Genomic DNA, 24,371 nt, shown 5'->3' with positions numbered 1-24,371 from the left:
AAATAAAACACACTGGGCATAGTGACGTCCCCATGATAAATGTAGCAGGCCAAACTTGAGTGTAGACCACTTCCAAAGTTCAAGAATGACTGTATGTAAGGTCTTGACTATAGAACAATAGCCAAGGTGTGAGTGGGAGCAGCTTGTGTTCCAGGGAGTGGAGCACAAGTAAAATATCACTGGACTTTCTGAAATAACATGGGAACTTGCAGGAAGCTGGAGATCTTTTACTAGCATGTGGGAATAATAAGGCAACAACATGGGGAATATTAAGATTAATGTGATCCTATTTCAACTGACAAATTGGTGAGTCCCATAGAAGTCTGAGCTACATTCAGAGAAAGGAACGAAGACCCGAGGAGGGGAAGAGGTTCATCTGCACAACATGGCGAAACATTGCCAGGAACTGATTCCCAGGTCTCTGCCCTGGACTATATGCTTTTTTGACCGCAAAAGTCAATTACATGCCTAGAAGCTGGAAATGGTCACCCCATGACAACTGAGCCTCGTGGGGTTGAGTACATGTGAACACCCAAGGCACGCCATCCTTAGCAAATCCCTACCTGTGGTGTGCTCAGCTCAGCCCTCCCTCAGAAAATTTTGTGGGAATTTTCTAGAGTTTTCTAGAACTTTAGAATGCCCTGGCCCACCTACCCATGATATCATAAAGGCCTTGGAATAGGGTGATGGCTCACCCACTGTGGGCCCCTCTGGGCTTTAGTGACTTCCTCTCCTCTTCTCTGACGCAGGTAAAGAACACTGTGGTGACTCAGATATTTGTGTCAGAACCATCCTGACAAAAGTGGCCTTTGTCACCGTACGCTGGAGAAAGCAGTGGGTGGGAAGTCTAGGCCAGGAGACAGCAATTGATGGCAATACGCAGCATTTGCACCAGCAAATCTTTTGTGTGAATCTGAAGAGAGAACTTTGCCATTATGGATGAAAAACAGTTTCTATGGAAAGTAACCTCACAGGGTGATCTGATCATAAATTCCTAACTGGGCAGGTGATGGTGGGTAGTCACGCCCCAAGCCTATAACTTCTTTAGTAAAAGACTTATTTTTACTTTAAGCAAGCCCTGTCCATTGTTTCTGTGCATTTAGGTTAACATACCTTTGAAATGCTCCCTTTCACACCCTTCCTTCTAAAGTAGATCACCCATAAGAGAGCACGTAATCTTAACTATCCAATATAATCTTATGGTTGCTCCTTAATTTCTTTTCTTAAGAAAGGATTTTATTTCTTTTTAGAGAGAAGGGAAGGGAGAAAGAAAGGGAGAGCAACATGGGTGTGTGAGAGATACATCAATCAGTTGCCTCTCACATGACCTCACCTGCGGACCTAGCCTGCAACCCAGGCATATGCCCTGACTGAGAATCGGCAACTTTTTAGTTCACAGGCTGGCACCCAATCCGCTGAGCCACACCAGCCAGGACTCAGTCGCTAATTTCAAATGCACAGAAGAAACTGCAAAACTGTCACTCTTCGTAGCATTTGAGATCCTGCTCCCCAGTGCATGTAGTCAGTTTGACTCAAATAAACTCATGCAAATTCTCCAAGGGTTGGATGTTTCTTACCTCAACACCTAGTTAGTGCTAGATTCGTAGGCAGTCAGGCCTGGTGTTGGTGTGGGGGTAGCGAGGCCTCAACCTGCGTTTCCTGCTGCCCTCTACATCAGCCAGAGGCCCATAGGTCCCCAAGCATGCCCAGAGTCTTCCTTCTGTCACACCTCTGCCTCAAGAGACAGAAGAGAGCCACATTTTATTCATTCAAGAGTCACAGGAGAGTTCAGTGTGAGTATGTGTGGACTAGGACTAGAGAGACCATTGGGAATGGAGGTAGCCTTCCAAGTTATCACTGTTCCTCCTTTGTAGACCTCACAATTTATCTCTCATAGCATCTACTTCTCTGTAGTTCTGCACCATTCTCCCAAGAATTCTCTCTACATTCTTGGAAGGAACCAACTGATTGCTTACCTGCCTCCAGTTTATTATTTATTTTTAAATATTAAGTAAATCCCTGGCTCTAGGAATTCAGCCTGTTTTGAACTCCTTTAACCTTATTTTCCTTTCCCTTTGGGAGATACAGCTTACTGCTTCTGAGAGCCTAGACCTTGGAAAGCAAAAAGCCTCTTAATTCTCAGGGACTAGGCAGCCCCAAGCAAGCATTCACTCAGTAAATATTTACTGAGTATGTATTTACCTACTCCGCTCAGGGTACTGTTTTAGGTACTGGGGATATAGCAGTGAATAACAGCAAATAATGTTACTGTCCCAGGGGAGTTTACATTCTAGTGGGAAAGGTCAACAATAAATTGGATGAGTAAATAAATTAGAAAGTATTAACAGAAATCTCTAAGTGTTAAGGATCAGAGATCTAAAGGAGATAAAAGCCTGAGCCATAAGTCTTTCTTGAGAAAGCTGAGAGAGCAGCAAGGACAAAGGCCCTGAGGCAGAGGTGTGCTGGAATGATAGGGAGAGTGGCTGGGAAGGAGAGAGCTGTAGGAGACCGAGGTTAGAGAAATACTGAAATATTTGATAGATTAAGGCTTTGTGGGCCACATTCAGAACTTTGGTTTGTAGCTTGAGTGAAATGGAAAGCCAATGGAGGGATCTGAGTAAGAACACGACAGGGTCTGACATAGTTTCAAAGGATCCCTCTGGCCGCTCTACAGAGAATAGGCTGTAGCAGGGGCAGCGTTGGAAGCAGGTAAGTCAGGGGAATGCCACAAAATCCAGCAGGCACAAGGTGACGATGTCTTGGACCAAGGAAATATCAGTGATGAAGATGAGAAATGGCTGGACACAAAATCCTGTTCACTCCCTTAAGTGGAGCAATGGAAAATGCTCTCTCATTTTTTTTTATAAACCTGTAGAAAAATTAGACATTATTAAAATCATTTTACCTCACAAAGGACGCAGAGGACTTGCGGCATCCAGACTGCTGGCTCTGTCTTAGATACACAGATTCTGTGTAGCCCAGAAATTCCCAGTCTAGGATCTCATTTGTCATTCATCTATGAGATTAAATGTTTGGGTCCATTTTCATGATCCTGTATGGAACAATTCATAATAAATAGAGTAACCCAGGCATTTTGTAAAAAATCTGTTAGGTTCAGTCTATGCATGGCTACCTTTGCCCTGGGCATTGATTTTGGGTCAGTCAGCATTTCCTGCTGCCCTCTACATCAGCAGGATCAGTTTCATATTGTTCACTTAATGTAGCCAAGATGACATCATGCAGAAAGCACCTACTGAAACTGCTTTCCTTAGAAGGGGCTCTTGGTATGGCCAATGCTTCAAGTTTCATATATTCTTCTCTAGAGACTTGGTCTATTTGAACACTGATAAGAGGTTTGGTAAGTCAGAGCACAGGATATGAAGAGGCAGTGAGGCTCTTAAAAGCCATGCCAACGAGCTTGGACTTGATTTTGTGTATGCAAAAGGGAACTCATGAGAGATTTGATAGACTAGGAGAGAGATGCTCAGGTTTCTCAAGGTTAATTTCGTAGTGCCTGGGAGATAGAACCTTCTCTAGGGGTGGCCAACTGAGGAAAGGAAACTGAAATGGCAATAAAGGTTCTGTTGATACCTGACGGCGTTTCAGACAAAAGGAATAGAAATGAGAGACAGTTCAGAGGACTTGGGCCTTCAGAGAACTGATAGTTTGAGATATGATGAAGTCAGCTTTGATTAAGGAAGCTGTGTGTGTGTGTGTGTGTGTGTGTGTGTGTGTGTGTGTGTGTGTAGCTCGTGCAAGGCACATCCTGCCTCAGGACGTCGGGCGCCCATGGTCCCAGCCTGAGATTTCTGCAGCCTAACTCTGCTGCTGTCTGAGCATTGAGCCTCTGACTAATTTGCAGAATCCTTGGGGCTTACTTGTAGTTTGTAGCTTCCTCAGCTTTACAGTCCTCAACCAGAACAAGAAAAAAGTATTCTTTTTTTCTTAAACAGAACATGATAAATATATAAATGAGTATACTTTGCCTGCTGAAAATACACATAAATTGTAATCCAAGCAGTGGAGACTTTGAGATTATTTCCTGAATTCCTTTTATCCCAGGTGTTGCTACCAATAACGCTTAAAGCTTCTATAAACCTAAGCCCTAACTCAAGCATCCAAATTTTTCAGAAGGAAAACCTATACACTGGAGGTAGCTGATTAGACTGTTAATTTTGAGCTAGATGTTCTCTGGTGAGATAATTAGAGTTTTTCCAAACAGGTCAAACCTGTGTGGTTAACTAGAACAAACAATTTTTGTCATAAAGAATGTATGGCTCTAAATTGTTAACAATGGTTCTTTTTGAGATTTAGGAGCAGGAGGTGGATGTTAGAAGAGAGTCATCATCCTTTTACTCTACACATTGCTCTAACTTTTGAATTTTAAAATGTATGTTTTTGTAATTTCAGAATAAAACAAAGAATTTGGTTAGATGTGCATTGGAACTGCTGCCCAGACAATCAAAGGAGTCAGTCTGAACTATCTGATTTTAACTGAATTTGAAAAAGACCATCTGACTTCATCTCATTACCGGGAGCCAACTTGTCACGTTGAAGCTGCCTGGCAGTGCATTATAAATAATCTGCCTGCAAGAGCCTTCCCCGGGGCAGCAATACTGGAAGTGATCTTTTGGGTTGAGCAGGCTTTCCTCACAACACAGGGAAAATCTCAATGTCCTTTCTACTTTCCCACAAACAAACATAGTTCCTCTATTCTGTTGTGTTTTTAATATTTTTGTTTTTCCAAAACCACCCATTATACATTCTCGTAGTAAAAAAAAAAATTCAGACAATACAGAAATGAATAAACCTTATTCTGTTTGGAGTTTGATTGTGTCTTCCAATTTGTTTTGTACTCATACACACATGCACATAATTTCAACTTCTATTTTTTGTTTTTTGAGATTTAATTCACATACATAAAATTACTGTTTTAATGTGTACAAGTCAGTGGTTTTTAACATGTTCATAAAGTTGTCAACTGTCATCACTATCTAATTCCAGAACATTTTATTGCCCCCAAAAGAAACCCTATACCCATTAGCAGTCACTCCTCCTTCCCTACTTCCCCTCATACTCGCAACCGCTAATCCACTTTCTGTCTCTATAGATTTGCCTAGTTTGTACATTTCACTTAAATGGAATCATACAACATGTGACATTTTGTGCCTGACTTCTTTAACTTAGTATAATATTTGCAGTCTATCCATGTTGTAGCATGTACCAGTACTTTATTCCTTTTTATGACCAAATAATATTCCAGAGTATGGATACAAACCACATTTTGTTTATCTATTCATCAGTTGATGGACATTGCATTGCTTCCAGTTTTCCTAATATGAATAATGGTGTTATGAGAATTCATGTATAAATTTCTGTAAAAACATGTTTTCAATCATTTGGGGTCTATACCCAGGAATTACTAGGTCATATGGTAACTCTACCATTTCTCTTTATTGAGAAGCTGTCAAAATATTTTTCACAGTGGCTGCACCATTTTACATCCCTGCTGGCCAAGCACAAGGGTTCCAATTTCTCCACATTCTTACCCACACTTGTTATTTTCTTCCTTTTGTCCTCATGCTAGCCATCCTCATGAGCATGAAGTGGTATCTTATTTTGGTTTTTATTTCCATTTTTCTAATGACTAATTATGTTGAGCATCTTTGCATGTGTTTGGTGGCCATCTGCATATCATCTTTGGACAAATGTCATTCACATTTTTTGCCCACTTAAAAAATTGAATTGTCTTTTTATTGTTGAGTTACAAGACTTCTTTATGTATTCAAGATACCCATATCAGAATATATCAAGTCCCATATCAGAATATATAATATACAAATATTTTCTCTCATTCTGAGGGTATTATTTTTTATTTTTTAGAATCAAAATGAATTTCTAAATATGCTGTTCCATAATCTGCTCTTTTTCTTTCACAGTGTGTTGTGGGCATCTTTTAACGTTAAGAGGAAGCTATCCCATTATGGTTGTACCACAATTTATTTGGCCAGTCCTCTCCTGAGGTGTGAAGAGTCTTGAATTCAAACGCGGATGAAGACTAAGCTGCAGCAGTTCTTGGTGCCAAGGCCATCTGTCCCTGAATGATGTGAAAATGCAAGCACAGGAAATGTCTCTAACCTGCTTACGCTTCCGCTCTGAACCCTGTGGTTTCACAACCTCTATCACTCCTCCTTCACCACCACCCAGTGTCATCAGCCTGGTGTCTCTGTGAGAATGTTCCACTGCAAGGGGCCTCCAGAGCATAATCATTTCCCTCTTTCACCCGGTCTAGGCTGCCAGCAAATCCCAAGGGTCCTATTAGACTCAGCCCGCGTCAGGATCTGCCAGCTGCTTGAAAGATGAACTCCTGCATCATCATAATGAGGCTGCTGCTGTCTGGGCCTTTCCTCTTTGGTAAGCAAGGGAGGAGAGGAGGGAAAACAACATGTGTCTGTGACCAGGGAACCACAAAGCTTTATGGATCAAGAACGAAGGAGGAGCTGCTCTAAGGGTGGAATTGGCCATGTGTCATGTGGGATCTAGGAATCCTAGGAGGAGAGGGGGACAAAGAAAGAAAGTCAGAGTCCAAAGCATAGGCAAAGGATGGAAAGAAAGACAGAGAAGGGAGACAAAGATGGCATTAGTGAAAGATGGGGGAGTGGGCCCCCGAAAAAGGCAGATGGTAATGGGTACCTAGAGCTGGGCTGGGGTCTGGTTCCACCTATGGTACTTCTCTGTGCCACCTTAGGCAAGTCCTTTCCCCGTTCTGGGCCTCAATCTCTCCATCTCAGCAAATCGTGGGGCCTCATCTCTGACATCCTGGATGCTGTGAAATAAGCCTGATGTCTGGAAGGCGAGCAGGGTCAGAAAGGACAGCCTGGGGCTTGCCGAGGAAGCCCAGGCTGCCTGTGGTGGGGGAATCTGAGAAGTAATGGTTAAGGAAGACACTGGACCCTGGTGGGGTGGGGGGTGTGGGAGCATTAGAGAAGCGAGGAGGCAGCTTCACAGGAATCAGAGGATCCTGAAACCCTGAGTCTGTGGGAGGAAGCCTGAGGCTAATTATTTGAGTTCTCTGGGAGCCTGGGCCTCAGGCCCAAGGGAGAAATGAGTGTGTGGGGAGATGCACCCTGCCTTGGGGCATCCCCATCTCCTCAGAGGGCCCCTTCCCTCTGCTCCTCTCTCACAGGCCTCCGCCTTCTCATCCTTCCTTCTTTGTTTAAAGGCCAAACAGGAAGTTGTGTTCTTCCCAGGCCCTGGGACTGCCAGAGCTCTGGGTAGGAGGGAGTCGCTGCTTCCATATTTCCCTGACCCAAGGCCCTCAAGGAGAAGTCCAGGGAAGCTGGTTCCAGCTCTGCCTCATAGTGGGCCAGCTGGTTAGGAGGGAGCCCGGTCTCTGGGGTCGGCCTGCCCCTTGGGGCAAGTGGGTAGCAGCCAATCTGTGTGCAGGGTGCTGAGTTGGGGGGGATCCCTGGCTCAAAGTGGCTAAAGTGCCTCTTGTCTCCCTCAGCCCTGGCCTCCAGCTACAACCTGGATGTGGGGCACGTGCAAAATTTGTCCTTCCCACACGCCGGCAGGCACTTTGGGTACCGCGTCCTGCAGGTTGGAAACCGGTGAGCTGATGTCCCAGATCCTCCCTGCCCTGCAGAGCCCCAGAAGAGGTGCCCCCATGCCAGCCCTGGGGCTGGCCAGTGAGGCTGGCAGATCTCAAGGAGTCCGTGAGGAGATTTCTGAGAAACAGGAGCAAACCCATCAGATAGTAGGATGAGGGCCATTCACAGTTTAAGCACCATGTATGTGAAGTAGAAAGGGAAACATCACAGCCCCTGAAACACTTGGTAATACTTCCTGGATTCCTGAGTCTCTCCCTAACTACACAATGAATTCCTTCCCGCTCCTCCCACCCCCAGCCTAGCACGTAGTAGCTATGCCACAAATTACTCTTGAATTGATGACTGGTTGGATAAACTTATAACATTCTGGCATATTCCCTGGGCCTCTGTTTTTCTAGGCTGTAGATGGAAAAAAACACTTAACTTCCTAGAATTCTGGCATATTGGATGATATGTCTGGGATTCAATAGGGAAGAAATAGGTGGGAACCTGAAGCAGAATGGCTGCATTGCTTCGAGATCCCTGGTGGTATCAGAAACTCCTTATTAGGTAGGAATGGGTAGGTAAAGCCCTGGGTAACTACATTTCACAAGTGAGATTTCTCATTAGGGTTGTTGTGGGAGCTCCAGGCGAGGGGAACAGTACAGGAAACCTCTACCAGTGCGAGCCAGACACTGGACAATGCCTGTCAGTGAGCCTGAGTGGTGAGTAACTGGTGAGGGAGCTGGGAGGAGTTGTGTCTCAGGGAAATTGAGGCTGGCCCCACCACACCCGGATTGCCTAAATTCCTCTAGACCAACCAATCTTATGGTGCCTACAGGTTCCAACCACACCTCTAAGTACTTGGGAATGACTTTGGCGATGGACCCCACAAATGGAAGATTTTTGGTAAGAATTTTGCATAGTGTGGTATCGGAGCCTATGAAGCTAAATGCTAAGGAACAGATTGAAAAGACAGAAGGAAAAAATGGATTAAAGATCCCGTAGAAACCCTGGCTGGTGTGGCTCAGTGGATTGAGCACCAGCCTGCGAACCAAAGGGTCACTAGTTCCATTCCCAGTCTAGGGCACTTGCCTGGGTTGTTGGCCAGGTCCTCCAGGAGGGGGTATGCAAGAGGCAACCACACATTGATGTGTCTCTCCCTCTCTTTCTCTCTCTCTTCCCCTTTCTAAAAATAAATAAATAATATCAAAAAAAAAAAGATCCTATAGAAGATTAAAGGTATCAGAAAGATTCAGATTCAATTAGTGTTTATTGAGAACAAATTATGAGCCAGCTATTTTTAAGACCTTACTTACCTAAGTTTTTTCCCAAAAAGTAAATATTAACAATTGATATTCAAGATGATTTTTGGTGGTACACAAACTTAATGTGTTAATTGTTAAATATTTATTTAATGGATTAGTAGAAAAAATACACAAACACATCAAATTCATGATTTCTTAGACTGCGTTGCTTAGGATGAGGCTAAAGTTTTTGTTTAAATAAATTTAAAGTAAAAAAAATTTCAAGTAAACAATAGTATGAATGATCTATCATATGGCAGAAATTGTGAAGTGGTGCACAAATGCCTAAAATTTGAAAAACACTGCTTTATCTCTTTTAACCCTCAAGACAGGTGAGTTAAGAATTAGTGTTCATATTTTACACATGAGAAAACAGGACCAAAGGGGAGAGACTTGGCCAAGGTCACATGGTTTTAAAGAGGTAGAACCAGGATTTGAATCAAATTCCCATTTGATTCCAAGTCCATTGCTCTTTACAAGTCATCCCAACAGCATGTGAGAGCTATGTAAGAAATAGAAGACTGAATGAAATATTGATTGTATTTCATTGGAGCTTGTTTACTTAGCTACTGTGACATGCCACACAATGTGCTAGGCTATGATGAGGGAAGGGGAGTGAGTTACAAAGATGACCATGACATGAGCCCTGAATTTTAAGAAATTGGCAGGAAAGATAGGTCATAAATGAAAGGGACACCATTGTATATTCTGGGAATAGTGAGTAATTTGATTTGACTTAAACACAGAATGTATGATTGGGAATGGGAGGGGATGGGCCTGGAAATGCACGATAGTGCCCAGCTATAAGCAACATGAATGCCAAACTAAGGATTTTAGATTTTATCCTCCAGGAAGTGAGCATCCATTGGTATAGAACATTGGTAGGAGGGAAGAACGTTTGGTATGAGAGACCTGGTGGCAGAATTACCTTGGCTCAATAACCAGCTGGATGTAGGGTGTGAGATAAGGAAACAATGACCCAGAAGGTTTTTGTTCTTGACTGATGATACCAAAAAAACATAGCAAGAGGAAGTCGCAACCCTTTTACTTTTGCTTCTTTCAGGCTTGTGATCCTGGGCTATCTCGGACATGTGACCAGAATATCTATTTAAGTGGCCTGTGTTACCTCTTCCCCCAGGATCTAAAGGGTCCTCTGTTGCAAGGGCGTCCTGGTTACCAGGGTAAGGGACTGGGGATCCAGTGGATAAAAATACATGGAAATTAGCACAAGCAGATCAACCATCAGAGACACTTTACTAAGTCTCTTTGTGTCTGGCTTCTGCAGAATGTCTGAAGGGCAACGTAGACCTAGTATTTCTGTTTGATGGCTCAATGAGCTTGCAGGAAAAAGAATTTCAGAAAATCCTGGACTTCATGAAGGACGTGATGAAGAAACTCAGCAACTCTTCCTACCAGGTAAATACATTAGTTAAGATTCCTGGTTATAGGCAATAAATGTCTACCCACACCAGCATAAGACAAAATTTAATATGAGTTGTCTCTAGGACCTAAGGGCATGGCTATGGTTGGACCTCTGGAAGGGACAAGAACCAAGAAGTAGAAAGCTTCTGAAATTTTTTTCTAGTTCCCATTTCTGTTTCTCTTTGGCTTTTGCTTCCCTCTTCTCTTTCTCTCTTTCTGTAGGATGGCTCCCTCAGCTTCTTTGGATCATGTGGGCCTGTGGAAAGCTCTTAAGTTCACATGTTAAAGTTTCAAGAGGTTTCTTTTTTTTCTTTTAATCTTTCTCTCAACCAACCCCTCCAACTGCAAATCCCAATTTTCAGAGAAAAATGATTACTGGCCTAATCTCAGTCAGGTGGCTCCCTTTGTCCAAGCCAAACTGTATCCTATCTAGCAGGGTCACTCAGCAGAATTATGGCTGCTGGGAACCCTTTCTGTTGGTACGGTAGACAGACCAAAAGAACAGGAGCCCAGCAACAGTATCATATAAAGGGTCAGAGGTTCATTTAATTTTATTTTTGTGTTTGTTTATTTTCAAAAAAATGATTTGAGTGCTGGCCAGTGTGGCTCAGTTGTTTGGAACATTGTCACATAGACCAAAAGTTTGTAGGTTCATTTCCTGATCAGTGCACATACCAAGGTTGTGAGTTTGAGCCCCAGTTGGTGTGTGTACAAGAAGGCAAACAATGTTTCTATCTCACATTGAAGTTGCTCTCTCTCCCTCCCTCCCTCTCTCTGTGAAAGCAATGAAAAAAAAATTCTTGGGTGAGTATTAAAGGAAAAAGAATTATTTGAGGCCAGGGATATGAAGTTGGGTTGCCCAGGTCCTGGGTAAGAAGTAGTGATTGGAGGTCCTGGCCAGACAGCTCAGTTGGTTAGAGCGTTGTCCTGATATACCACAGTTGCGGGTTCAATCTCTGTTCGGGGCATGTACAAGAAGCAACCAATGAATGCATAAATAAATGGAACAACAAATTGATCTCTCTCTGTCTAAAATCAATAAATAAAGTTTTAAAAAGAAGAAGTAATTGGAGCAGACAAGCGAGAAGGGATATATATCATTTCATTTCTTCTTTCTTCTTATAGTTTGCTGCTGTTCAGTTTTCCACGACTTACAAAACAGAATTTAATTTCTTGGATTATGTTAAACTGAAGAACCCTGATGTTCTGCTGGCCAAAGTAGAACACATGCGCCTGTTGACCAACACCTTTGGTGCCATAAACTATGTCGCGTGAGTTCCCTTTTGCAGGAGAAAGCCCATCCATTGGTTGTTCTGTGTGCACCAGCTTCTTCAGGTTGATGTGTAGAACTCAACAACTGTGTTCAGCAAGGGGAAGGTTATTGTAAGAATTAAAGTGAAGCAACTTTAGTCCAGGTTCGGGACTGTAGGTAACAGAAATTGACTTATGCTGACTAAACCCCAAAAGGATGTTGCAGGGATATAACTTATGGGACAGAGAGTATTGCCAGGCCTCACAATGGACTAGAACCAGGACTTGGAAAGTGATTGTGAACCACGGAAGCCTCAGTAGAATCACTTTATAGATGGAGATCAGCTTTGAAGTCAGTGTATGAACAAATAGTCAAAATTATCCCTGAAGAATTCTTTGATTTGTTCATAAAATTCAATATATTCAAGTTTCACACTGAAAACGAGCATATCTTAATTTTCTAAGTTTACTACAGAAATTTTTCCCCCTGAAGTTGAGTCAGATTACTGTATTTAAATTGAGACCTAAACGAACAGCTGGATTGTGTTAAAGGGCCATACTGTATATTTTTAAAATACCTATTTTTAAACATTAGACTAGCCGTGGAAACTGAGACCAATTTGAGGAATAAGAGAATTATAGCTCTTATGTCATGTATCCCCTAGGGATACTCTTAAGTTGAGTGAAATAGCTGGAAGGATCTCCTGTACTACTACTCTTATTTCTCTCATTTTCATTTCTTTACCAAGCATGTGTAGTTGAATTTGCATGAGTTAAATATGCACGTGGTATATCTCAAAGCTCTGCATTTGTGTTTCCAGCTCTTTCCTTCTGGGACTTACTTGACCTGTCATGTTTACTTCATTCTTTTCTCTCTGTAGACAGATTTGGTGGGTACACAGTCAAGCAATGTTCACTGAAAAAATGGCAGCCTCAGTTCCTCAACCTGAATTCCAGCCTTCAGTCAAGAAAGTAGTTGGCTAAGCCTTCCTTAGGTGTCCTCGGGTTCATCCAGCTGTGGCTCTGTCTACTTTATAGTGCAAAGTCACATGGCATAAACATGGATTCCAGGGTCCCTCCATGGGAAGGAGGCCGTTCTTAGAGAAAATGGTCACCACTGGATGAGAAGACACTCCAAATGGTGTCAAATGTGGGAGCAAAAGGGAACAATCATGGAAATGTATTTCATAAATACTTCTTGGCCATCTGGCTGTGTACCAGGCAGTGTTCCAGATTAGAAGTTGGCAAATTTTTTCTGTAAAGGGCCAGATAGTAAATATTTTAGGTTTTTCTGGTCACATACAATGTCTGTTGCATATTATTCTTTGTTTTTATAACCCTTTAAAAACAAAAATATTATTTAAAATATTTAGCTCATGAAACATATGAAAACAAGATGTTCACTGGCTTTGGTCTGCAGGTGGTTGTTAGCTATGTTCTAGGTGCTGGGACTATACCAGTGAATGGAACAAAGAAAAATCTCTGCCCTCTTGGACCTTAACATTCTAGGAAAGGAGAGAAATGCAATAAACAGGATAAATAAATAAATTAGATAATACAGTAGAAGATATAAGTTTAATTTAAAAAATGCAATATTCAATAGAAAGATTAGGGAAAGTTACATTTGAACAAAGGCTTGTTGGAGGTGAGGAAGCGAGCCATGTGAAAACCTGGGGGAAGAATATTCCAGGCAGAGGAAATAGCAGAGGCTCTGAGGTGAAATGCTTGGGATGTTCCAAGAAAAGCCAGGACATAGTGTGGCTGGAGAGAAGTAAGTAAGGGAAGAAAGTAGTGGGAAAGGAGATCAGAGAGACCATGGATGTCTGGATGATCTGGAGGCTATAGTGTGGACATGCACTTTTCTTTTAAGTCAGATGAGAAGTTTTTGGAGGCTTTGAGCAGAAGAGTGATAATCTGATTTATGTTTTTAAAGGATCCCTCTGGCTACAGGGTAGATATTCAACTGGAGGGGGCAGGTATGGAAGCAGGGAGGCCAGTTAGAAGGCTATTGAAATATGCAGGTGAGATAGTTTAAAATGGCGTAGAAATCCATGAACAGGGCTTATGATAGGTCATGTCTGTGCGACTTGAGGTTAAAGAAATGTTTTGCTAGCCCTGGGCAGGTAGCTTAGTTCATTATAGTCCCCACATGCCAAAGTTGTGGGTTTGGTCACTGGTCAGGGCACATACAAGAATCAACCAATGAATACATAAATAAGTGGAACAACAAATCAATGTGTCTCTCTACCTGTCTCTTTGTCTCTCTCTCCCTCTAAAATCAATTAAAAAAAAATCTATGCAAGCCATGGTCAGTGTGGCTCAACTGGTTGGGTGTTCTCTCATAAACTGAAAGGCCATGGATTCAATTCCTGGTCAGGGCACATGCCTAGGTTGTGGGTTCTGTCCCCTGTTAGGCGTGTGCGGAAGGCAACTAGTCATTCTCTCTCATATTGATGTTTTTCTCCCTTTTCTCTCTTCCTCCCTTCCCCTCTCTCTAACATCAATAAGTATGTTTTCAGGTGAGGATAATAATAAGTTAATTAATTAAATAAATAAAATGCTAAAAAATAAAATAAACTAAAAATAAAAATAAATGGTTTAAAAAAAAGTCTATGGGGAAAAAAACAATAACAAAGAAAAAAATGTTTTGCATCCAAGACAGAATTAGAGGTTTTGACAGCAGATGTTTTTGGCCCTGCCCATCAGAGCTCTTCTGTCTTTGGCAGCTTCTGAGTAACTCTTCAGCCCTCCTTTCTGTGTCTCTCCTCCACTTTCCACTGTGGCCTCTCCATATAATTTTCAGCTTCCACTGCCAAGTCAGGTCATGTCATAGTCAAGTGTTGTAGATTGGCTGCTCTTGGATCAACTGTCCATCGTTGGTTAGCTGTGGGGTGAGGAGGGAGGGTTAAAGGGTTCAAATACAGCTATCATCCTGGTAAAAGCTGTAGGCAACCTATCTTGCTTCATAAGGAGGCCGTGGACAGGGCAGGAATTGGGAGTTAGCCCATCCAGTTTTCAGTCCTCCCTTCTTTTTATTATTTTTACATGCACTGAGCACCTACTCTGGGCCAGCAACCAGAAATACAGCAGCAAATAAAGCATGGTCCTTTCCTTGAGGATTTCATGTGTAAGTCTGAGAAGAAACCAGCACAGAAATAAGTTACTTCACATCCCTAGGAGACTTGATGTAGCAGAGGTCTACAGGCAGCCTGGGATGGTAGAGGCAGCAGAAAAGGTGCTATAAGAGCTTTCTCTGGACAAGTCACTTTCCAGTTTTCATTGACCATGGAACCCATTTTTTTTCCATCCAAAATCTCACCTAAATCACCAGCATATGTGATTGAAGGATAGTTGCCATGTGGTTGAAATGGAGGGTAAAAGCCCAGAGTCTCCTCTTACAAAACCTCCCCCTTACCATCCATAGACTCTGGCACAACTTGCTGACTAATAATTCAGTTAAGATACTGATTCAGGAGAGGTGTGGCAGCAAGGGCAAGGAAGGAGATTCAGTAGAGAACTTGGAAGGCTGCAAAAAGCTACCGGGGAACGTGAGAAGGGCTTTTGCATAACCAGCAGGGCAATGACTTCGGGAAAGAGGACAGGGGTTGGGGAGATTTCATATGATTTTGGGGGCTTCTTTCATATTCCCCTTTCCTGGACACAGGACCCAGGTATTCCAGCAGGAGCTCGGGGCCCGCCCAGATGCCACCAGAGTGCTTATCATCATCACTGATGGGGAAGCCACTGACAGAGGCAACATTAGCGTGGCCAAAGACATCACCCGCTACATCATTGGGGTATGAGCCCTAGGCCCCAGGCCTTTGGCTTCTTCCTACTTCTCATCTTCTGTCTCTTCTTCCTGAACCCAAACCCCTTTTCCTTGGGGCCATGGTCTTGTGAAAATAGTACAAAGTTGGTCTGAGATTCTGGGGATGTCAGCGCTTCACTCTTCTCTCCCTCACAGATCGGAAAGCATTTTCAGACCAAGGAAAGTCAGGAGATGCTCCACAAATTTGCCTCAACACCCACTACAGAGTTTGTAAAGATTCTGGACACATTTGAGAAGCTTAAAGATCTATTCACTGAGCTGCAAAAGAAGATCTATGCCATTGAGGGTGAGTGGTATACCTTGGAAAGAGAGTTCAGAAAACCATATATGGAAACACATCTTGGGATATTAGATTAGAGACACACTGAATAGTAGCAACAAGCCCTTACTCAGTATCTGATAGCGGGATAAGAGCTCTCCTTAAAAAAAAAAAAAGAACTTGAGTAGGAATTTAGGAGAGGATGATTCAGGAGCAACTTCTATTCCTTCTGAAATTCTATCTTCTTCTTGAAGTGTAGCTTGTTTCAAGGTGGGGCCCAGAACTGACCTCTGTTTTGCTAGTATCAGTTGAGCCCTGTAGAATGACTCGGCTGCCCCATTTTCACTTATCCTAGGCCTCACATTACTTAAGATGGGGAAGCAGGCTGGGGCCAATTGCAAATATTCTGTAGGCCCTCTTCCTTGGTCCAGTATAAGAGAAGATTTTGATTGGCATTACCAGATGGAGGACTGGCTATGGGAAGATATTTCCCTAGGAAGCCTAGTTTGCAGGAAGGTAAATGGTTCCAACAGGGAAATGCCCTTTTGCTAGGACACAGCCTTGGTGTTCAGTTCTGCACATTGGTGACTTCTGGCCCAGCCCCCACATTTGCTGGAATACCTTGGTCCTGTGTCCAGGAAGGTGGAATGTGAGAGTTCAAGAAGCAATGTGGCGTATATAGTAGAACCAGGCAGACCTGTTCAAGAATCCACTCTTGTGCAGTGTGACCTCAGCCAGGTCATTCTTCCTCTTTGAGGCTCATTGTTCTCTGTTAAATGGGGATAATAATACCAATATAACAGGATAGTAAGATATAACTGCTGTATTAGTTTCCCAGGTCTGCTATAACAAACTACCAAAAAACAGTGGTTAAAGCAGCATAAATTTATGTCTCGTAGTTCTAGAGGCTAGATATGAGAAATCAAGGGGTCAGCAGGGCCATGCTTTTTCTGACAGTTCTAGAAGAGAATTCTTCCTTGACTTTTCTAGCTTCTGGTGTTTGCTAGCAATCTTTGGCATTTCTTGACTTGTATTGCATTGCTCCAATCATATGGCTGTCTTCTTTCTGTGTGTCCCCATGTTATCTTCTCTCTGTGCATATCTGTCTCTATGTCTAAATTTCCCATTTTATAAGGACATCAGTCATATTGGATTGGGGCCCACCCTAATGACCCAATTTTAACTTGATTGCCTCTTAAAGACCATATTTCCAAATAAGGTCACATTCTGAAGTACTAGGGGTTAAGACTTCAACATGCTTTTTAAAATATACTTTATTGATTAAGCTATTACAGCTGTCCAAATTTTTCTCCTTTTGTCCCTCTCTGCCTGGTACCCCTCTCCCCTCCAGCAATCCCCCCCCCACCCCGCACTTAGTTCATGTCCATGGGTTGTGCATAAGCTCTTTGGCTTCTCCATATCCTATACTATTCTTAACATCCCTCTGTCTATTGTGTACCTACCCAATTACGCTTCTCAATCCCAGCACCTTCCCCCCACCCCCCCACCCCGCATTCTCCCCCTTACCCATCCCAGCTGATAACTCTCCTAACAATCATCTCCACATCTATGATTCTGTTCCTGTTCTGATTGTATACTTAGTTTGTTTTTTTAGATTAAGTTGGTGATAGCTGTGAATTTGCTGCCATTTTAATGTTCATAGTGTTGATCATCTTCTTTTCTTAAGTAAGCCCCTTTAACATTTCATGTAATAATGGCTTGGTGATGAGGAACTCCTTTAACTTTACCTTGTCTGGGAAGCACTATATTATCTGACCTTCCATTCTGAAGGATAGTGTTGCTGGATAGAGTAGTAGGTCCTTGTTTTTCATCACTTTGAATACTTCTTGCTAGTCCCTTCTTGCCTGCAAAGTTTCTTTTGAGAAATCAACTAGTAGCTTATGGGAACTCCTTTGTAGGTAACTCTTCGTTTTTCTCTTGCTGCTTTTAAGGTTCTCTCTTTATCTTTTAAGACATTTTATTTATTTTTTAAAGACTTTTAAATTTATTTTTAGACAGAGGGGGAATGAGGGAGAAAAAGAAGGAGAAAAACATCAATGTGTGTTTGCCTCTTACATGTCTGCCCCTAGGGACCTGGCCTGCAACCCAGGTATGGGTCCTGACTGGGAATCAAACCAGAGACCCTTCAGTTCACAGGCCGGTGCTCAATCCACTGAGCCACACCAGCCACGGCTAACTTTTGACATTTTACTTATGATATCTTGCTGTGGTCGTCTTTGGGTTCAACTTGTTTAGGACTCTCTGTGCTTCCAGGACGTGCATGTCTATCTCCTTTGCTAAGTTAGGGAATTGTTCTTTCATTATTTTTCCAAATAAGTTTTCAATTTCTTGCTCTGTCTCTTCTCCTTCTGGCATCCCTATGATTCAGATGTTGGTACATCTGGAAATGTCCCAGAGGGTTCTTATACTATCCCCATTTTTTTGAATTCTTTTTTCTTCTTGATGTTCTGGTTGAATGTTTATTTCTTCCTTATGGTCCAAATCTTTGATTTGAATCCTGGCTTCCTCCCCCTCCACAGATGGTTCCCCATAAAGTTTTCTTTGTTTCACTTAGTGTAACCTTCATTTCTTCCCTTATGTTTTTGCCATACTCAATGAGTTCTTTGAGCATCCTGATCACCAGTGTTTTGAACTCTGCATCTGATAGACTGGCTATCTCCACTTGATTTAGTTATTTTTCTGGGGTTTTGTTCTGTTCTTTCATTTGGGCCATGTTTCTTTGTCTCCTCAACTTGGCAGACTCCCTGTTTTGTTTCTGTGTATTAGGTAGAGTTGCTTTGACTCCCTGTCTTAGTAGTGTGGCCTATTGTAGAAAAGGCATCTGTAAATTGTGTAGAGCTTTAGATATCACCAGGGCAGGGCAACCCACTTCTCCACTTTATGGCTCTGCGTCGGGGCAGGGCTCAGAGAAGGGACAATGCTGCTTTCTGGCTTCTGGAGGTTTGCCTGGCACTCACCCCATTTCCAGTCATTTCACCCACTTCCTGTGTGGGACTGGCTCCCTTCCAGTTGTTACCCTGGTGCTGAATCCCAGAGTGGGTGAGCTTGCATGTGTTTTAAGTCTGTGTAGACCCTTTAAGTTGAGTCTCCTGAAAATCCAGCAGTTTCTTTGCAGACCCAACCCCCACTAGTTTTTACAGCCAGAAGTTATGGGGATTTATCTTCCCGGCACTGGAACCCTGGGCTGTGCAGCCTGGCCTGGCGCTGGTATCACTTGCTCCCAAGATACCCCTTCTAATTTTTATCCACCATGCGTGAATGTGGGATCATCTGTTCTGCTACTGCCACCACTGCCTCTGCCTCTCCTCACCACACTGCACCTGCATGCCTCTCTGCCTGTCTCCATGACTCCACCCTTCCTACCCTTCTTAGTGAATGTGGCTTCTTTAAATCCTTGGTTGTTGGACTTCTATCTTCTGATGGTTCTGAGTGTTACTTGTTTTGAGACATAGTTGTAATTCTTTCTATGATCGTGCAAGGAGGCAAAGCGTGTCTACCTACTCCTCCATCTTGACTTGAAGTCTCAACATACATTTTTTAGGGAACATGACAACCCATAACAACTGCTTAGCTTGGTGCCTTGTAGGCATTCACTAAATTGTAGCTCTTATAATCTATACCCCATATCCTCTCCCCTGACCTGCTCTTACTCATCTTTCAGGTCTTAGGTTAGATGTCCCTCCCTCTGATAAGTTCTCACTGATCCTGAAGTCTGGGTTAGGGGTTTCTTCCTATGTACTTCTGTAAAAGAAAAAAGAAACAAAGGGAAATTAGACAGATTTAACTGGACGAAACCCCTTCAGACAGGCTATTCAAGGAAGATGCCTTTTTTAGTTGAGGTAACATTCACTCTGACATGACTTTTAGCTAAGACATGAAAGATGAGACTCAATCAGCCATGTGAAGAATGCAGATAAAGGGCATTCCAGTCAGAGAGAAGAGCAAGTGTTATGGCCCAGAGATGGGGAAGGGTTTGGCATATTAGAGGAATGGAAAGGTCAGTGATGGGAATATGGTGCGTAAAGGAGAAGAAAGGTTGAAGAGATAGGCAGGGACCCTAACAGGACTTTGAATTTTTGTTTAAAGAGCAATGGGAATTAATGAAATATTTTTAAGAAGGTGAAAGATTGATCTGATACACTTTAAAAAAAATGTTTACTCTGGCTTGCTCCATGGGAAAAAAGTGTGGAAAGACAAAGAATGGAGTCAGAGACCAAATTAGTAAGTTACTGCATTCGTCGGGGAAGAGATGAGATTGGCCTGGACTAGTGCGGCGGCAATGCAGACTATTCAGATGTGTTTTGAAGGTAAAATCAATATTATTTAATAATATGTTGGGGATAGAACAGGGGGACAGGAAAGAATCAAGGATTATCCCTAGGTTTTTAGCATGATTTACCCGGTGGCTGGGGTTGCCATCCATTGAAGTGGGTAAGTCTGAGTACAAACAGAAATCAAGTGCTGCATCTTAGACATGCTGATTGGAGTAACTGGATACCCATCTGGGCTAATGGAGTGTCACTGAGACTCAAAGCATAAGCCACCTCCCAGTCTGTCTGACTCTGAAGTTCGTTCTTTCTACCTAGCAAATACTGTGCTTGCAAAGGCCGTGCTTCTCTCTCAGTCCTTTCATGAATATCTCTGTTTTTACTGCTCCTTGGGTTTCTGCCCAATTTCCTCTCCTTGTTCCTTAGGCACAAACAAACAGGACCTGACATCCTTCAAAATGGAGCTGTCTTCCAGTGGGATCAGCGCTGACCTCAGCAGGGTGAGTGGCAGGCCTGAAGCAAAGGGCCAAGGGATCTTGTGGGAATGCAGCCGACCCTGCTTAGACCCTGTTCGTCTCCCTCCCTGGGCAGGGCCATGTTGTTGTGGGGACAGTTGGAGCCATGGACTGGGCTGGGGGCTTTCTAGACCTGAAGGAAGACCTGCAGGATGATACATTTGTTGGGAATGAATCACCAACATCAGAAGAGAGAGAAAGATATTTGGGTGAGTACTTCTCTTTTATGTTGGGTTCTTTTGCTTATAGGGGCCAGAGAATCGCTCAGACTGGCTCAAAAAATAAATGAAAGCAATTAAGCAACAGCATGAACGAAACTCAGAGTTTAAATATGGTTATAACATTCTTAACTTTTCTCTTAATAACCCTTCATGTGTGTATTAATCATGTTTTTATTTTCTGTATTTTTAAAAATTTTTTATTTATTTATTTTTAGAGAGGGGAAGGGAGGGAGGAAGAGAGGGGAAACATCAATGTGTGGTTGCCTCTCAAGCACCCCTCACTGGGTACCTGGCCTGCAACCCAGGCATGTGCCCTGACTGGAATCAAACTGGCAACCCTTTGATTCACAGGCCAGCACTTAATCCACTGAGCCACACCAGCCAGGGCTATTTTCTGTATTTTTTTAATGTTTTATTGATTATGCTATTACAGTCATCCCATTTTTTTCTCCCCTTTATTACCCTCCACCCTACATCACCCCACCCCCATCATTCCTCCCCCACTTAGTTCATGTCCATGGGTTGTACATATAAGTTCTTTGGCTTCTCCATTTCCTATACTATTCTTAGCCTCCCCCTGCCTATTTTGTACCTACTATTTACGCTGCTTATTCCCTGTACCTTTTTCCCCTATCCTTTCCCCTCCTCCTCCTCTCTGTTTTACTGTTCATAGTTTTTGATCTTCTTTTTCTTAGATAAGTCCCTTTAACATTTCATATAATAAGGGCTTGGTGATGGTAAACTCCTTTAACGTGACCTTATCTGGAAAGCACTTTATCTGCCCTTCCATTCTAAATGATAGCTTTGCTGGACAGAGAAATCTTTGATGTAAGTCCTTGCTTTTCACGACTTTGAAAACTTCTTGCCAGCTCCTTCTTGCCTGCAAGGTTTCTTTTGAGAAATCAGCTGATAGTCTTATGGGAACTCCTTTGTAGGTAACTGTCTCCTTTTCTCTTGCTGCTTTGAAGATTCTCGCCTGTATTTTAACTTGAATAACTTAATTAGGATGTGCCTTGGTGTGTGCTTCCTTGGGTCCTACTCCTTTGGGGCTCTCTGAGCTTCCTGGTTCTCCTGGAAGTCTATTTCCTTGGCCAGATTGGGGAATTTCTCCTTCATTATTTTTACAAATAAGTTTTCAATTTCTTGCTCTTCCTCTTCTCCTTCTGGCACCCCTATGATTCAGATGTTGGGACGTTTAAAGTTGTCCCAGAGGTTCCTAATCCTCTCCTCATTTTTTTAAATTCTGTCTCTTCATTCTGTTCTGGTTGAATGTTTATTTCTTCCTTCTGCTCCAAATCGTTGATTTGAGTCCCAGTTTCCTTCCCTTTACTGTTGATTCCCTGTATATTTTTCTTCATTTCACTTTGCATAGCCTTTGCTTTTTCCTCCATTTTGCAACCATACTCAACCAATTCAGTGAACATCCTGATTACCAGTGTTTTGAACTGTACATCTGATAGGCTGGTTATCTATTCATCATTTAGTTCTATTTTTGGAGCTTTGATCTGTTCTTTCATTTGGGCTGTATTTCTTTGTCTCAGCATGCCTTGGAAATTGTTGGAAGGGGTGGAGCCTTAGGTATTGGCCAGGGTGGGGCAATCCAGGTCACTGAGTTGTGACTCTGCCTGTGGGAGAGGGTCCGAGAGGGAACAATGCCACTTGCTCACCTATCGGCAGGCTTTCAGTCACTTCCTCTGCTACCCACAAGCAAACTGGGCCCTTCTAGTGCTGATTCTTGGGTGGGTGGGTTATGTACATTCTAAGACCCCATTGGTCTCTCCAACAGACTCTTCCTGTGAAGCTGGGAGTTTCTCCTGCCACACCCCCACAGGTTTCTACCTCCAGAGGTTTTGAGGCTTTCTTTTCACAAACTGGAACCCTCCATTGTGTGGTCTGTCTCACTCCCCATATGTTCCTCCGGTTTATCTGCACACAAATGTGGGACCATCCAGTCTGCCAGCTGCCGCCTTGCCACATGTCCTCTCCTCCCCAGCTGTCTGTCTCCGCCCCTCCTACCAGTCTGGATGAATGCTTCTTCTTTAGTTCCTTGGTTGTTGGACTTCCATACAGTTCGGTTTTCTGGCAATTATGGTAATTTTTTGTTTTTAAATTGGTTGTTGTCCTTTTGGTTGTGCGAGGAGGCAAAATCTATCTACCTACACCTTCATCTTGGCCATATTTTCTGTATTTTATGAGATCTTGATATCTTGAAGCCTTGCTAATCATAGAAAGACTGCCCTTCCCAGGGCCAGATCATTCCTACAAAGAGTAAACAACATGGCCAAGAGCAGGCCTTGCATGTGCCAGCCAACCAAGGGGGAGGCTGTAGCCCCAACTTCCCCCTTTAGCTAACTTTGACAAGCAAATCAACATTCCCCCTGACCTGAATCACCCCAGGGCCAGGTACTAGATACCTGAAGACCATCCCTGTATCCCAGAGCCTACTGACACTATTCAAACTATCTAATCTTAAACTTGTTCAAGCTTGCCTACCCTGCCTCACTCATTCCTTCCCCCAGAAACCATGATAAAGGTTCAGGCCATACTCGCCCTTGCTCTTTCTGCCTCCTTACTAAACCTCCTGCTTCCCCCTGTGGCCCAATATGGCCTGCCTACCTGCTTCCTGCTTTCGGGAGCGGTAAGTAATAAACTTCTTTCAATGGCAGTGACCCCTCTGTGTTGTCACGTAGTCATACCTCTAAATTAAATTACAGGTCCATTAGAAAACAACCTGCTTCATTAGGAGGAGGATGAGCAGCGACTCATTGAAGCCTCCTCCAGTTGAATTGTCCAGGAATTCCAGGGTTGACTGAGTCTCTGTAGTTCTTCAGATGCCAAGCACAAAGGAAATGAGTCTGGTCAATCCGCAGTTGCTATTGTGTGCTTCTGTCTCCTGGTGCCACAGTTGTAGCCTTGTCCTGCCCACTTCTGCAGATGCTTGTCCATCCAAGGTGGCGTCAGTCTTAGGCTGCAGAGGGGCCTCACCTTTATGCTCAGATGTTATAGCTCTTTTAGTTTATGTTGATGCAGTCAGCATGTCCCAAGGCCCAAAATGGCTCCAAGAGCCCTGGAATAGGACTGCTTCCAGGTTCTACCTTCTCACAGATCGAGAACCACCCTGAGTCATCCATGACCTCTATCCAGGTGTGGGCTACTCCTTTATTAAACTCTCAGAACACTAAGATCTTATCAAATTCTTCCCTCAAGAAAATTGATGCTATTCAGCCAGCACCTACCCTTCTAAGGGATGCTGCCCTTGGTGATTTGTTTCTTTTTTCTTTTTTTCTTGTTTTGATGTTCTTTACTGAGCAAGGCACTGTTCTAAGTGTATGGCATGTACGAACATATTTTATCTCATTTTATCTTCACAACAGCCCTGTGAGTTGGCATTTTATTATCTCTAGTTTACAGATGAAGAAACTAGATAGGTTAAATAACTTGCCCAACCTTGGCTGGCCTGGCGTAGTGGATTGAGTGTCATCAGTCAGGGCATGTGCCTGAGTTCTGGGCCAGATCCCCAGTTGGGAGTGTGTGAGAGGCAGTCAATGTATCTCTCACACATCGACGTTTCTGTCCCTCTCTTTCTCCCTCCCTCCCCCATCTCTAAAACTAAATAAATAAAATCTTTAAAAATAAATAAATAACTTGCCCAGGGTCACAAAACTGGTAGGCAATGCCCAGTTAGTCCA

The 24,371-nt window shown here is 43.1% G+C and overlaps 1 protein-coding gene across 5 annotated transcripts in view; it reads left to right on the top strand.

Moving 5' to 3' along the window:
- Positions 1 to 24,371, top strand: part of ITGAL (integrin subunit alpha L) — a 57,247-nt gene that overhangs the window by 10,544 nt on the left and 22,332 nt on the right. For 4 of the 5 annotated variants that reach the window (XM_054582680.1, XM_054582678.1, XM_054582679.1 and 1 more), the window contains exons 2-12: positions 6,293 to 6,414; positions 7,508 to 7,610; positions 8,220 to 8,314; positions 8,431 to 8,498; positions 9,960 to 10,077; positions 10,182 to 10,312; positions 11,444 to 11,589; positions 15,234 to 15,366; positions 15,534 to 15,684; positions 20,373 to 20,446; positions 20,538 to 20,670. In XM_054582680.1, coding sequence (XP_054438655.1) covers positions 6,360 to 6,414; positions 7,508 to 7,610; positions 8,220 to 8,314; positions 8,431 to 8,498; positions 9,960 to 10,077; positions 10,182 to 10,312; positions 11,444 to 11,589; positions 15,234 to 15,366; positions 15,534 to 15,684; positions 20,373 to 20,446; positions 20,538 to 20,670 — 1,207 coding nt within the window. In that variant the 5' untranslated portion in view covers positions 6,293 to 6,359. Of the gene's footprint in view, positions 1 to 6,118; positions 6,415 to 7,507; positions 7,611 to 8,219; positions 8,315 to 8,430; positions 8,499 to 9,959; positions 10,078 to 10,181; positions 10,313 to 11,443; positions 11,590 to 15,233; positions 15,367 to 15,533; positions 15,685 to 20,372; positions 20,447 to 20,537; positions 20,671 to 24,371 lie in introns of those variants that run through there. The other variant, XM_054582677.1, reaches the window with a different exon arrangement.

The sequence above is a fragment of the Pteronotus mesoamericanus genome, unplaced genomic scaffold, assembly GCF_021234165.1.
Source record: "Pteronotus mesoamericanus isolate MK-2021 breed Mesoamerican mustached bat unplaced genomic scaffold, CSHL_Meso_final contig_72, whole genome shotgun sequence".
In the NCBI taxonomy this organism is placed as follows: Eukaryota; Metazoa; Chordata; class Mammalia; order Chiroptera; family Mormoopidae; genus Pteronotus; species Pteronotus mesoamericanus.
This window is presented reverse-complemented; position numbering and strand designations above follow the sequence as displayed.